Source organism: Streptopelia decaocto (genome assembly GCF_964273445.1).
Source record: "Streptopelia decaocto genome assembly, chromosome: 5".
In the NCBI taxonomy this organism is placed as follows: Eukaryota; Metazoa; Chordata; class Aves; order Columbiformes; family Columbidae; genus Streptopelia; species Streptopelia decaocto.
In genome coordinates this window covers 57,368,237-57,383,226 of record NC_138659.1, presented here as the reverse complement: position 1 = coordinate 57,383,226, position 14,990 = coordinate 57,368,237, and the positions used below count along the sequence as shown (strand labels likewise).

General features: G+C 55.2%; 1 protein-coding gene across 1 annotated transcript in view; it reads right to left on the bottom strand.

Annotated features, from left to right (window-relative positions):
* HPSE2 (heparanase 2 (inactive)) overlaps positions 1-14,990 on the bottom strand; it is a 111,949-nt gene that overhangs the window by 1,766 nt on the left and 95,193 nt on the right. The window contains exons 8-10 of the mRNA XM_082052787.1: positions 14,117-14,223; positions 12,871-12,985; positions 394-539 (exon numbers count right to left, since the gene is read on the bottom strand). Coding sequence (XP_081908913.1) covers positions 394-539; positions 12,871-12,985; positions 14,117-14,223 — 368 coding nt within the window. The remainder of the gene's footprint in view (positions 1-393; positions 540-12,870; positions 12,986-14,116; positions 14,224-14,990) is intronic.

The window sequence follows — 14,990 nt, the reverse complement described above, 5'->3', positions numbered from 1 at the left end:
CAAAGACCTTATCAGCGAAACAATAACCAGGCCGGGCTCCCCGGCAGTGCGGCCCGGCGGGTAACCCGACCGACCGGGGGCCCCTCGTATGAAATCCACTCCCTTGATCTCTGCTGCCCGGGCTGCCCGGCAGTCACCGCACCGGCCCCAGCCGGCCCCGTTCCCAGGCACCCGCTTGCCATGACTTTTATCGGAGCCATCGCCATTCCTGTGCGCTCTCTCCACCACCACAGCAGCCAGAGCAGCACCCAAGCGAGTCCCCTGGGAAGCCAAACTGCCTTGCCAGAGCCAAACCCTGGGCTCCTGCCCCAGCATGTCCTTGGTGGTCCCCATCTCCTGGGGGCCCTGTTTATCTCCCTCCCTGCAGCCCGCAGCTTCCCTTGCTCCACTTACTTGTGGTAGCTGGTACAGTGGGCATAAATGCGGAGCTTGTCACGAATAACCCTGCCAGGCCGGGGTTTCCTCTGGAGACCGGCCACGTGGATGGCCAGGACCTTGGGACCGATGAGGCGCTTGTAGAGCAGGGACAGCCAGTAGTCCTGGGGAGCAAAGGAGACAGTCAGCAGCACAACGGTCCCCACAACTCACATGGGGAGCAGGCAGAAGTGGCTGGCTTCCCTGCCTACAGCCTAGCAAAATTCGGGCTGTGAAATGGGGTGAAAAAGTTGCGTGCCAGATGTCTGCCTTGGGGTGAGCTTTCTTTGTGCACTCCAAGCCAAAAAGGTGTTGCTGTTTCCAGGAAAGAAATTAAGGGAGGAATACATTGCTCTGCCCACACTGAGAGACACCGATATTCTCTAAAGGAGCTCAGCTTTTGGCTGGACTGCAGAGTGTGGGGAGAAGTGCGGGTGCCCTCACACTTTCCCATGGACCCACATGTAGCTATGTCACAGACCTATGCACCAGCTCCAGCTGAGACACATGGGACAGTGATGCCTTTGGAGCAGGCAGGTCGCCCTCCACCTCACTCTGTACACAGGACTGGAGCACACCAGAGCTCTTCTGTGGTCTTCAGCCTTGTTCGTGGCACGCTGTCTTTGGTGGCTACTGAGGGTGCTCCACTTCCCAGACATATTTCTCCCACTTTTAAAGCCTCCTGTGGAGTTAAGCACCCATGAACATAGCACAGGGAAGCCAAGCACTGAAGAAACTTAGGAAACGTGCAGCCCCTGCACACATGCATTAATGATGCAGCCTTTAATTACGTCACCACATACTGCTTTTTCCTGCAGGGCATGGCCTCACTCGGCACACAGGATGGGCCCCCAGCCCTGGGGAGGGAAGCGAGGCTGTGAGGTGACGGAGGCTGCTGCCGGCAGGGCCCCCCCCATCCGCTGCAGAAGCCAGGAGGTGTGCGGTAAATGAAGCAGGGTTGTGGGAAGGGACAGGGCAGGCTCAGGCGCTTGCCTGCTGTTGTGCAGGACAGGGCTCTGGCCTCACCACTGCTCTGGGCACCCTGGGTGGTGCTGGAGCCTCTCACATTGCTTCTCTGGGTGCTGCCTGTGGGTGCACTGGGCACCGCCTGGGTGCTGGGGCACCTTCACACACAAGAGTGCCCTGGATAAACCCCTCTGTGCAACCCAGACTGGCTGGCCCAGAGGGACCATGTGCCCCAGGGCAATTGAATGATCCCCTCAGCCCATAGGCAATATGGCACATGGAAGCACAGATCACTCATACAGGTACAGATATCCGTCCTGTGGGTGGGAAGCCCTCACACAGCACACAGTTCTCATGCATTTTGGATAAAGAGGCCAGCAGATGAAACACAGAGCAGTGCTGCAGCAGTGACTGGCACAAGGTGAATAGCCACTGGTCAGACTGGACTGTCAGCCTCATCCTCTCTGGCAAAGGGAGATCCACACCACTTCCCACTTTCTGGGTAAGCTTTCACCACAGCGCTGGAGAAAAATCTGTCTCCTGCCCTCCTCATGTTGCTCCCAGCCAAAACCACAGGGCTTTGTGCCATACCAGCCTGGCAACTGCTTCCCCTGCAAACCCCAGGCTTCAGAGGAGACATGGGGGTGAAGGGAGAGGCTTGTGCACACAGACGAGCCTCAGCTCATGAGGCTGAAGCTCCCAGGGAGGATGAATTTCAGTTGCTCAATACTGCAGACTTGTGCGATCTCTGTGGTGCGTGCCACCATCCCTGTCCCTGCTGGCTGGCGGTGCTGTCCCACACCCTGGGGACATTCCTGTTGGCACTGTGCTGCAGGGGCTGTGCCGGTCTTCCCCAGCTGCGGGAAGCTGTGACAGCCCACCTGGCTGGGGCTCACAGCAGGCAGGAGAAGCAGTGCCCGGCACACTGCCGGCTCCCAGGAGAGCCATGCTGATTAGCAGGCGTCATTAGATGAGTAATTACTTGAGTTTACAGCGAGGCCAAATGTGAGCACAGATTGCAGTGTTTAGCCCCACAGTTAAAAATAAATTAGTTCAGTGCGCCAAGCTACCTGTCAGCTCAGGCTCTTAGGTCTTTCTAGCAGCCCCCTTGGGGGTTCTCGCCTCCTCTCTGTATTTCCACTGACGAGATGCTGCTTTTGCTCACAAGTTATGGGAGCAACAGAGGCCAGAGACTTTGTGGCCAACCTTAAAATTTCCATATGGGTCTCAAGAGCTGTTTAGCAGGGGGCTTACAATGGCCTTGTTCTGGCACAGGCAGCTCCAGCCCCTGGCTGAGCACCTGCCCCTCCAGGCAGGGTGGTCCCTGGGGGTTTGGTGCTTGGATGCCGGAGTCCCTCCGCTCTCAAGGCTCAGCAGCAGCAAAGTTTGAAATGTGGGGATCTGCCCAGCCTGTGACCTGCCTCAGTTGCTGCCAGATTTAATGTCTCAGCATACACTCTTCACAGGGGTGCCCTGACAAACCCTGCTCCCCTGCTTCTGATGCAGCTAAGGGTACACAGTTTTTCTGATAAAAACTGCACAGGTGCCACGAGATGGGTAAGGCAGTCAGCAGTGTTGCAGGGTGAGCTGTTCTGCAAGACATGAGTTGACCACTGTTGAGTGCAAATAATTTTGACACAAGCAATGCCCTCAGGACACCGTGGGGACTGACCTGTTCCTCCAGCATCTGCAGGAGGCAAGGGGAAAGCAGTGATTTTACGTTGCCTTGCTGGTGAGACTAGCTCCACAGTCTCTGTTTCAAGAAGGATGTGGAAATACCAAAGAGAGTTCAAAGGAGGGCCAGAAAAACGACCTGGGGCTGGAAAAGGAGACGCTCAGTGCCGGACTCAAGGCCTCAAGACACTCAAGCTCTTCAGCTTACTGCAGGGAAGCACTGAAGACAGCTGCAGCTTTTCGCATCATTGCAAGACCGCTTGCAGCAGCAGGGGCCAAAATCATGTTACTTGCAATAAATTACCAGGAGCTGGTGACACTGAGCATTTAGATGATGAATTAACACACCTAGCATGATGGAAACAAACCCACTGGGTGCAGCACAGGCACTTCCCCCAGTTGGGCTGGTGCTCCAGGGCTGCTCCTACCACTGGCATGAGTGAATCCCATTTAAAATCACAGCAGGACTGCTGGGCATCTGCAGCTGCTGGCTTCCGTTCAAACAGCGACCAGCCTGGGAAGCAGTTGCTTTTGAAATCTAGCTGTACTGCAACTGAGATGGGTTTTCCACCAATCAGTGACTTCTCCGCAGACCCCTGGCAGCAGCTGGCACCCCCTCCCATATGGCAACCCCTGTGCCAGTGTGGCCCCAGGCTGGCAGTGCCCACATGCCCCTTGCAAAGGCAAGTGCTAGCTTTGCAGCACCATGCTGGGCATCCCAGCAGAGGCAGCCCTAGTGATCCCCAGGGAGATGCATGGCTCGGACCAGTGCAACTGCAGAAAGGATTTGGCTTTTGAAGTCACAGAGGACTCCTGTTGTGAGGGCTGAACCAGCGATACAGCTGTAGTGGTAGAGGAGGAATAACAGACAGGAATCTGGTCTGCTATTAGTCCCCTGGGAATCAAGAGAGCTTTCTTGCTTTAATTACTTTGCAAACCCATTAAGCAGTAGGCAAGGAGCAGGCAAGGAGCACCTGAAGACAAAGCCGTCCTGCGCCTCAGGAGGTCTCCTGACCAGGAGCCTGATTTATGGGCAGGAAGGGTGCTTGTCTCAAGTGAGCTGACGTGCAGAGCTCAGGCCAGCCACATCTTCTGAGCACCATGGGGCCAGTGAAGAACCACAGGCTTTCCACTAGATGGGGAGAGTCCAGAGGGTCACACTTGATATCTTTGCACACGTTATATCCTTGCAGGAGCTTTTAGAGACTTCAGCTTTTGGAAACAAGGCTGATTAGGCAGCCCCCCAGACAGACCTATTAACCAGACTGTCCTGTCTCCAGAGCCATCAGAAAGGGCACAGGAGCACATCCCCATGCTCTCTCCTAGAGACAGCAAAGCAGCTTTACAGCCCTCCTGAGTTTATTCAGCTCCGCACTCACCACGTGTGAGAAGATGTTGCCATAACCAGAAAACCGGAGTAACTGAGCTGTAGCTCTTTGGTCTTCTGGGGGCTGTAACCGGCAGAGGCAGCCAGACTTCAAATGAGCAGCCTGCTGACCCCACCATCAAATGAGCTGGGGCTACAGGGCATGGCTCTGTCCCCGTGTCACCAGCAGCATGAGTTGGCTGCTGCCTGCCCTCCTCCTCTTCCTCTTCCTTCTTCCCTCTTCCCTCTTCTGAAGCTGCCCAAGCTCTTCTTCTGTCCCTCAGGCACACTCGAGTTTCAACAGCCTATTACAGATTGCTCCTTTCCTGCACCTTCATCTGTGTTTTTCCACAGTCCAAGCAACCCATATGGAGATAAGGGCTGGCTGGTCTGCCTTCCTGTACAGCACAGGTCAGAGAGCTTTGCTCTATTATCCTTCTGTTGAGCCTGATGGCTCATTTTTGGCAAAAGCATCTTCCAGAAAAGTAGTGATTGTGGTTGTGAGGGCTTGGAAGGACGGAGAAGCTGCCACTTCCCAGGGAGTTTGTTCCAGCAGTTAAAGATCTGCACTGTTAACAATCCCACTCCATTTTCAGCTTGAATTTGTCTGGCTTCAGCTTCCAATCAGTGGTTCTTTTTCTTTCTTTTTCCTCTAGATTAAAGAGATCCTCAGCATCCAAAGCTTTCTCCCTGTGGAGGTCCTTACATCCTGTTCAAGCCACGGCTGGTTGTTCCTACAGCAAGGCTGGACTGATGCCGCTTTTAACATTAGCCCTGAGTTTTATGTGCTTCTTGGACTGTGGGAGCTTGAGGCTTTCTCAACCAAATCCTGCACAAGGTCCAGTGACAAGCAGAATGGGGAAGGCCCTCTCCCCAAAGGGAAAATTTGCTAATATCAGAAGGATCAGCTCCAGGAGCAGGTGCTGATGCTGTCCTCCTGAGCTTCCATACACCCATCCTCAGTGATATGACCTGTTTGCCATTTTGCATGTGCACCCTCCTTGAGTGGAGGTGCTGGAGAGCTGAGGACTTGATGAGCAGACTCCTACATCATTTGCTGCCATACTGAGGCTATTTGTGGGTGTGCCCTGAGCACCACGGAGGACGCTGCTGAGAGGGTCTGTGAATGCATGAAGGGCCCAGGAGAGACATGAAGGGAACAAAGCTCCTTTTAGTCCCAAATGAGGGGGCTTCAGGTGGACTGGGCTGCTAGGAGCCAGCAGCATCAGCAAGAGAGGATAGACACTTACTTTGATCCAGGGACCTGTGCCTGTGAAAGAATCGGCCAACATTGCCCAATTCCTTTTTTGCTTAGACTCAGTCCCTGCGGGTGCCCACCACCAGTCCCCTGAAGCTGCTGGCACCTCTGCTTGGGCATCTGTTGCTTTCATCGTGCTGATCCTCTTCCTTCCTGCTCTAACGGCTGCAAACACCTCCTCTCACAGCACTCCTTCCTGCATTGCCTTCCACCTTCACAGCTTCCTGGCAGCTTTCTCTGCCAGCAAGTGGTCTATGGCTGAGGCATGACATGAGAGACTGCCAGTCCTGCACCCCAGTGAGCTTTGGTTAAGGAGGGAGAGGAAGCAGGCACAGCAATGAAGGGCAATTGCTCCATTAGCCAGGGCAGGAGCGGCACTGTAGAGGAGAAGACTTGCTGCTGTGGCTGTGTTGTGCGCCCTGTGCATTTATGGGGGCTTATTTCAGGCTGGCTTTTGTCCATCCCTCTGAATATCTACTCATGGTTAAGAAACAGAAACCACATTATGTTTTGCAACAGCTCTGCAATAAGTCCCAAATAGCACCACGAGGGGACAGTCAGGAGAGTTGTTCCCAGTCCCAAATAAACTGATAATGTGTGTGTATCCACAGGCTCAGAGAGGAGCAACCTCATCCACTGGTGCCAGCAGCACCACAACCTCTGCGTTTGGGCTGAGCATCAGCCATTTGCCCTACAGCCCAGGGTCTCTTCAAGCTGCACCAGCAGCACAACCCACCAAGCCTCCGATAAGCATCATGTCTTCCCAGATTTCGAGCCGCTGCACCCTTTGGTCAGGTGCTCTCCCTTGTCTCTGTGTCTTCTGCTCTTTTACTCTAACCTGTAGAAAGGCCAAACACTGACATTAAGGCAAAATTCCTGCTGTGGGAGCAGCAGCTGCACGAATCACTGCTGGGTGTGGGTGGCACCAAGGGGACAGCCTGCCCGGACACTGGGAAAGTGGTATGCGGGAAGTGGCCCCTGCCTGCTGCTGCCCTTCGCAAGCTGGTCCCCAGCCAGCAGCCTCCACCTTCCCAGTGAGCTGAGCAGATGGAGGAACAGCCAAAACCTCTCTTTTGTCATCACCTTTCCCTAACGGGGTCCAGGTGATGGAGGCCACAGAAAAGGAGCAGAGCTGCCAGATCAGAGGGCTTGGAAACCAAATGAAGCTTCTTTGCTGTTTCTTGTTCTTGTGCTGCTTTTCACCATAATGCTACTTCTCTCTTCTCCACCGGTGAGCACCAATCCACCCTGGGAAGGGTCTTGCTGTCCCCCCTCCTCCACAGCCCCAGGATGGCTCTTTCACCAGGGTGGGCAGGTCTGCCACTAGCACGGTGCCTCTGGGAGATGTAGGCAGTGGCCATGCCCGTCCTTCCAAGTATAAGCCACTGATGCTGGTCCTAGACAGTGTGTGTCTCTGCCCCGGTCTTCAGTGCGGGAGGAGGAGCCCTGCTCTGGGTCTGCACATGTCCCGCAGCTCTGGCGGGTGGATGCCAGAGCTGCTAGCTGGCAGCACGGCTTTGATGCAATGGAGAGTCCAAGCATACACTCTTCAGAGTGCTTTTCTATGGTACACTAAAATGGAAAGATGCCTTAACCCACTGTGACAGCAAGCAGAGTTTCGGCACTTTAAATCTGTCTCCTTATTTGCAGATAAAATGAGCATCAGAGCAGACTTAGAGCTCCCGGAAGGCTGAATGCAGGGAGGGTACAGGGAGCAGAAGATGCCACAGTCCTCAAAACATGGTATGATCACAGCTGAAAGAACAAGGCAGCAGAGGGGATGCCCTCCTCAAACCTGCTTCAGGTGCGTGTGCCAACGCTGTCTGGGAGGTTTCTGCAGGGCACCATTTCCACTCCGCCTTTCAGCAGGCCATGATCCAGCTCGACATCTCTTGGGAGAGTCTTTCCCCCATGCACAACTGAACTGCCCCGGATTTCATCGCTCCCTCCCATGGCCATAGCGAACATCCTGTACAGACAGACAGATCCTGCCCGTCCTCGCCTCGCTCACCCCTTCCCCATCTGCAGGCGTTGCTCCCGCCAGAGCAGGGCTCCAGCATGCAGGGCAGATGGGGGTGCCAGACACTCGCGCAGCGGATTTATGGTCATCAGGAACAGTTTCCATGTGTGTGTGAACTCCAATGGACCCGCTCCCTCTCCCCACCCTTTGCTGCTCTCAGGATTGGGACGGCGCCACTGCCTGCGTGGCACATGGCATATTGCAGCCTGACCTGGTCTCTGACAGTGACCTCAAAGCCAAGGGTCCCCACCGGGGGAACAACAGCCGCCGTCCTACCCCTGGCAGCGCGTCCGGCTGCCTGTGCACAGCGCAGTGACTCAGTGCTGGGTGTGCAGATGGGCCGGTGCAGCGGCAGGGCTGAATTCCCCCAGCCCTGCAGCCAGCTGGCTGGGCTCGGCGGTGGGAGCGCGAGCGCTTGCAGGAAAGGGCTGTCCATACGCTTCTCTCTATGGATACTGGGTCTCCTCTTTGCCTCTGCCCAGCCCAGCAGCCGGACAGCCACTGAGCGAGCAGGGTGGGCATGGGCACAGGTGGGCGAGGACCTGGCCCCACAGCCCTGGCCCAGGGAGGGCCCCCTCCCACGCAGCGCAGGGGCCGGAGATGGCTGGGATCTCCAGCTGCAATTACCAGTGCATCCGGCCAAGCCAGCTCAGCTAATGAGCGCACTGGGGAACGTGTACATGTGGCAGGCGGGAGTGCAGTGGGGGACCCGCTCCTACGCCTGGCACCCAGCACGGCACGTCACTGGAGGGCACCTTGGCTCTGCGCACACAGAGACTAGGGCCCCAACCTGTGCCCTGGTTGGGAGGTGATCAGGATGAGTCAGGCAGGTGCCATTTGTATCGAATTGCTCAAAGGCATGGCCTGCACCACAGCTGTGCCCTAGGGACCCCAAGGGATGGTGGGGATGGCTGCAGCCTGGCACCGAGCTCGTTCATACCAGGGCTTTTATGAAAGCCTGGGTAGGAAGGTGACAGATCACTAAGGTCCAAGCCAAGGGTCCTCTCTCCTCCAGGACAGACAGTAACTTTACCATCAAGTTCCTCAGTGCCTTTGGGCTAAGAAGAGGAGGTGAAAAATCACCTGCAGCGTCCAAGCATCCGACCACGATGCCATCAGGCACAGACCTCTGCATTGCCAGGATGTTTTCTCAAGGACACCATCAATTCACAGGCAATATCACACTGTCTTATACTACCACAGCTGAACAGGCAGCCCCTGCCACCGCTTTTCCCTCTGATCCCTCCAAGCCTTTCTCATGCTATATATGAAACCCATAGGCAGAAGGGAAGTTTTAGCATCTACCTAACCAGGAGAACCAAGTATGTCACCATCCACAGCACTAGAAGAAAGTCCAAGAAGACCCATAGTTATCAGGAGGTGGAAGTCTGGATTTCAGCTTTGGCTTTTCCTTGGGGTTTGTGTTGCTCAGGCCCTGCCTAAGAATGTACCCAAGCTTTTCTATGCGTAGGTATAACCTTACAGCACTGTGCATTAAGGGAGCAGAAAATACTACCAAGGGTGGATAAGAAGAGGTGAGTGCCACATGGAAGAGCATTCAGAAAAGTCTTTAACATGCTGTAACAATCTGAAGAGAAAGCTCACACCTACCTGGGGAGCTCTCCAGTGAAATAAATGTATTACATCCCTCTGGACTGTTTCAGAGAGATATTAAGGAAAGAGAGATGGAGTATGTACACTGCGTGTCTGAAATGAGCTTAGAGCTACTAAATGCCAGAGCGGCATTTCAAAGGCACTGCTCTGTGAAGGGTGAATATCAGTGCTGCTCCTGCCCTCTTTTCTTCCACTCCTCACTCCCACACACTCGTGCCGATGGGTATAGGTGCAGGCAGGCAGACTGACATACCCGTGAGAGGCTTTATTTGAAGTGCTTCTCAAGCTCAAGCCATGCAGTCAAGCCCTGATTATTATACAGATGGCTGCCCCAATCACTCAGGAAGAAAAAGCACTCCAGTGATACGTGGAAAAGTTATCTCAAAAATAATAAGGCATTAAAACACTTGAGATCAGTTGCATGAAAGTGGGCAGGAACATTCCCGTTCCCCAGCCTGATCGCAACAGTGCTCAGGCCAGGGAATCTCATGTTGCCCAGTTTCTCCTGCTTTGCTGCCTGTTAGTCCACCAAGAGAAACCCATTCCCTCATCTGCACCTGGAAGGAGGCTCAGAGACATGGCCTCGCCTCCCCGGCTGCAGCACCCGTCCCTTGCACCAGACATTGATGGCACCACCTCAGAGGAGGGTAGAGCTGCTCTCTCACTGCCACATGGGGCCATTTTTGGGGAGCCAAGCTGCACTGTACCAGCAATCACCACAGCACAAAGCCGGGAATGGACCATCTTCTACCATCACTTTCAAGGTTTCATTGCACTCCTTCCTGCAAGCAGCTATTCCCAGGTGCTCTTGCATTTCCCACCAAAATGGCGAGAGTTTACAAGTTTATTTTCAAGCCAAGGCTAACACTCAGGAAACACAGAGCAAGACCCACCAGGCTGCCAGGGTTTGCTGCCAGTGTCTACACCCAGAGGGTGGCTCTGCTCTCTGCACACCCGACCTACAATACCCCTCACTAGCTCACAGCATGGCCCACGACAGTGGAGAGTATCTTGCTGTACCTAGAGCACCACAGAGATTTGTCTGCTCCTTCCCCCACACATAACAAATCCCCAAGTGCTGCAGCCCTGGGGCAGAGGCAGGATGAAAAGCAGCAATTTAGAAGCTAAGACTTACATAGCAGTGCCCAACAAGAAACCCCCGTTATCTGTGCTCCCAGTCCCCAAATGTGGCACCCACACAACATGAGTTTCCTTATGCCATTTGCTGTAACATGCCCTAACAGAGGCAGCACTAAGATAAGCAAGACCAGCAGCATCTGAGGGCTGCAGCTGGAGGACAGGGGGGAGGGGTCTCATAGCAGCAGCACAGTGCTTGTATGGTGATTGACCAAAAATCACTTGGTTTTCTATGGGGAGCTCTTCAGCATGAGGATTGAGAGCTGTATTTGCATTGCCGCACTGTCCCTGGACCACACAGAAAACTCCCCTTGGACCGGGCAGCTACCTGGCACCTAAGCACACCCTCATAAAAGGCTCAGATTCAGCTCAGCATCCCAAAACATGCCATCCTCTTATCTGACAAGCAGGGATCAGCAGTGGCAGGGGAGGTATTGCAAAAGCTGCTGCAGGGAGCCCAGCCCTGGCTCCTGGCTCCCTGAGGAGCTGCCAGCTGGAGCTCCGATTGATGCTGTGGTGGTGTGACCCTTCTCTCAGCAGGCAGCTGCCTCACACCCCCCATGTGCAGAAACCTCTTTGTCATAGCAGCTAACAAGCAGATTGTATTTCACAGCACTGTGGCCCCGCACAGGTACAGCCAGCGGCTTTCATCTCCCTCATAGCTCCCACGGGAAAAGAGCTGCCCTGTCACAGTCGGGTCTCACTGGCTGTTTGCACCTTTTAAACCCTCCATCGGTTTGCACCTGCCCATGGCTCTTTTAAAGCACAGGAACAGAGGGAATGGGGTTGGGGAAATACCCACTGTAGTTTGTGCAAGAGCATGATGGTGGGATGTGGGAAATAGATAAAGACTGAAACACGTGGCAGAGCAAGAAAACGGCCATGAGGGGGTTGGCTTCTAACTTATTGGGAAGGTATCATTAAATAAACAGCAAAAACAACTTTAAAGACCTCCATTGTGTTTAACAGCCTGGGTTTATTCCTCAAACTCCTTCTCTGGCTTTAATCCTGCTCCTCACTGCATGTCTGCCCCAACTGCTCCAGGGCTGCTGCCCTCACTGCTCTGGTGGTTTGGTTGTGGGTCACCTGCAGCTCCCACTGTGCCAGGGAAGCTGGTTGTGGGTTGCCCACTGTCCCTGCTGTGGCAGGAGAGCTGGCCTGCACCCATCCAGCCATGAGCAACCTGGGGGGACCCTGAGGTCCAGGGGAGGTGGGGGGGATGTTGCTTCCCCAGGGCAATTGACTCTTCAGAAGAAATCCATCAAGTACTTGCCCCAGGCTCAGAGTAATCTTAGACAAAGCTCAAAGCCTCCAGGCTCCCCATGGCCTGGGGCCCCAGAGCTGGCAGGTGTGCTTGGCAGAGGGGTGTGTGCAGAAGCAGTCCAGGGTGCTGCAGGGGACATCCAGAACAGCAAAGGCAGGGCTCTGTGCCCTCTCACTCATTGGTTTGCTCTCCAGAGCCACCCACCAGGCCATGCTAGGGGGCTAAGCACAGACCTCTTGTTGCAGACACCTCCCACATCCCCTCCTGACCCCTCGGGGATGCTGTCACAGGGGTGCTGTAGGTTCATTGGCTGAGTAGGTAGAGCTCACCAAGATGTGGTTCCCCCAGCCTCTGCCACTCTGCAGCTGCTCCTAGATCCCAGCGCAGCACCTAAGGCAGGTTCGCAGCAGCAGGGCTGTGCACCTCTCCTTACATGGATTCCTGGCCCACCTGCAGTGTCTGCCAGGTCATGAATCCAGAAATCCCTTCCAGGAGAGATGCAGAGCACCCAGCCACTCTGCATGGCTCTCCACTTAGAAGGAAGGGTATTTACAACCCTCTTCAAAAAAGATGAAAAAAACACTTGCTACTTTTCACAGGGTTTTTCACATGGTTTCTTCGTCAGCACCATGTGTGCTGGGAGTACCCCCTTGCTCAGGCATTTTGGAAGAGTGAGGGATGGTGCAAGGCACTGGTGAGAACTGCTTCTCCCAGTGAAGCCAGGAATGCCCTTCACCTCAGCCTCCAGAGATCTGAAGTTGGGTGCTGAGGCTCCAGCCCGCCTTCCCCTGGCTGGCTCACCACTAGCAATACAGCTGCCCGCCCTGTGCCATGCGTGGTCCTGCCACATCCCTCCCTCCCTCCCTCTCTCCCTCCAACTCCACAGTCTGCACTGTCACCCCTCAGTGGCACAGCCTCCCTCTCATGCTACCGACCCTGGGCACTAGATGGAGATTCAGCTGCAGAGGTAACACTCTCCCACCTGCCTCCATCATGTTGTGTTTGACATGAACTGACATCTCCTATTAATACTGCAAGAAACATATCTGAAAAAGTTCATTTTCATGTCGAGTTCTGACAGGCCACAAGGAGAGAAACATCCCAGTAAATGAGTGGGTAGATGCCAGTGCCAACGCAATGCCTTCAGGCAGACCTACCGGCAAGGGGTTGAAGTTCTGGTCCACGAGGTGGTTGTGGCTGTGGTCGAGGAAGGAGTGCCGCACCACCACATCAATGCCCTGGCTAGCCAGCAAGCCCAGCGTGTTCAACCACCTGGGGATGGAGGGAGCAGAGTCAAGTCACTGTGGGGGACACTCCTCAGCCACAGTGGCACAGCTGTGCTCCAGGTATGGCACTGCTCTTGTGCACCTGACCTGGTGCCTGTTCTAAGTGCCTGAGCCGAAGCCTTCAAATGGTTTTGCATGCTGGGTATTAACTGGCTCCCACTGTCCTTGCCCAGGCAAGCCTGCATGCCTCTGCCCCTGCTGCAGCCACCTCTGCCCCAGCTGTGCCCACATTGCATGTTCCAACACTGTGCCTGAGCCACTGCGTAGACCCCAGAGTTGCAGCCCTGCACCCAGAGCCCGGGGTGCCCTCCCAGCCTGCCTGCACCCTGCACCCACCATCTCAGCAGTGGGGACCAAGCATTGCAGCAGCCTGTCTTCTCACCACTCCCTCAGCAAAGACTTCAACCCTTGCGGCCTGCCACAGGCCAGATATCCCAGGGATGCCCTGTCCCTCCCTGCAAAGCCCAGATAATCTTCCTCCATCTTTCATGGTCACAACCAGCTCTGAAGATGTGAACTGGTGCTCTGCAGCAGGGTGCCCATGCTGCTGGGCTGTGCCAGTAGACAAGCCCCAGGAGCCAGGAATGGTTGTGGCTTCAAAAGAGAGAAAATGTTTTCCAGAGTAGAGTACTGCTGACCTTCCTGTGCTTTCCAGGGCAGGTACCCTGGGAGCGAATGCACACAAGAACACGTGGTTGCAGCCTGAACCAAAAACACAGGCTGGAAGGAGGTCTGGGTGATCCTGAGCTGCCAAGCAAGGCAAGTCTGCTGGGATGCCAGCCCTGGGTCCTGGATCTGGCATACCTGGGTCACACCTCCCCTTCCACACCCATGCCCTGCGGGCACACCATGGGCACCCGTGCAGGGTCCGAAGCAGTCCCCTCTTTGCTCTGCTTCTCTGGGTATGCCAGGGACAGGGTCACCTAGAGGAAAGCAGAGCTGAGGAGGGGTAATAAGGATGCTAACAATGGTGCCCGGGCTACGGGGGGAGTGCCAAAGGGAAGTACAGGTGGAGTGTCTGGGCACAGAGCTGGCTCTCTCCTGGCTGCAGCAGCTTTGTAGCACCCCAGCCCGCAGAGCCCGTGGGGGTGGCAATGCCCTGGCACCCGTAACTCACAGGAACCCAGCCGCATAGGAATTGGAGAGGTTGTTCATGCCTCCGGCTGAGGTCGCACCAACGCCTTCCAGCCAGATCTTCTTTCCCGGTGTGTACGTGTTCACTACCTGCACAGGACACAAAAGCAACAAAAATGACTCTCATGAACTTGTGATTTAAAGCCTCTGCTATGCTCCGGGAAGGCTTATGGAGACCTTTTGGTGACACCACTGCTGGGCAGTCAGTGCCTATGTGGCCCTGTCATGGTCACTAGATGTCTTCACCACACCCGAGTGGTGGGAGATTGGTCCTCACTCTCTCCTGCTGCTGCCGTATTTCCCCACGCAAGGTGGCCACCAGCCACAGGGATCACCCCAGCCCCGATGACCCTGCAGAGTGGCAGCCCTGCGACATGTATTGGAGCTGCCTGGAGGAATGACAGGCACCCAAGAAGAAACCAGTGGATGCCCCTGGCCACAGGCAGAGCCATCCCCATGGCTAAGCAGGGGCTGCTTTGATGGCCAAGGAGTCCCTGGCATGGGTGGGACATGCAGGTCTGAGCACGCTTGTACAACCCTTACAAGGCTCCAGCCAGCAGTGCAGACACCTGTGATATGCCAGGTGGGACAGGAAGGCTTGGGTGACTGGAGATGCCCTTTCCCAGCACAAGCAACCTCTGGCGCTGCACAATGCCCCGCCCTCTCTCTTGCAATCCCACTTCTCCAGATCGGGTGATGAGCTCCTGTGACCAGATGTCTGCAAACCCAGCAGCCCAAGGAGCACTCTGCACAGCCTGATGGATCCTGCCCCATTAGTGAGGAACACTGGAATGTGCTGGATGGACTGGGATCCCTCAAAGATGTTAAATACGCCAGCTCTGGGCTGCCTCCCACTC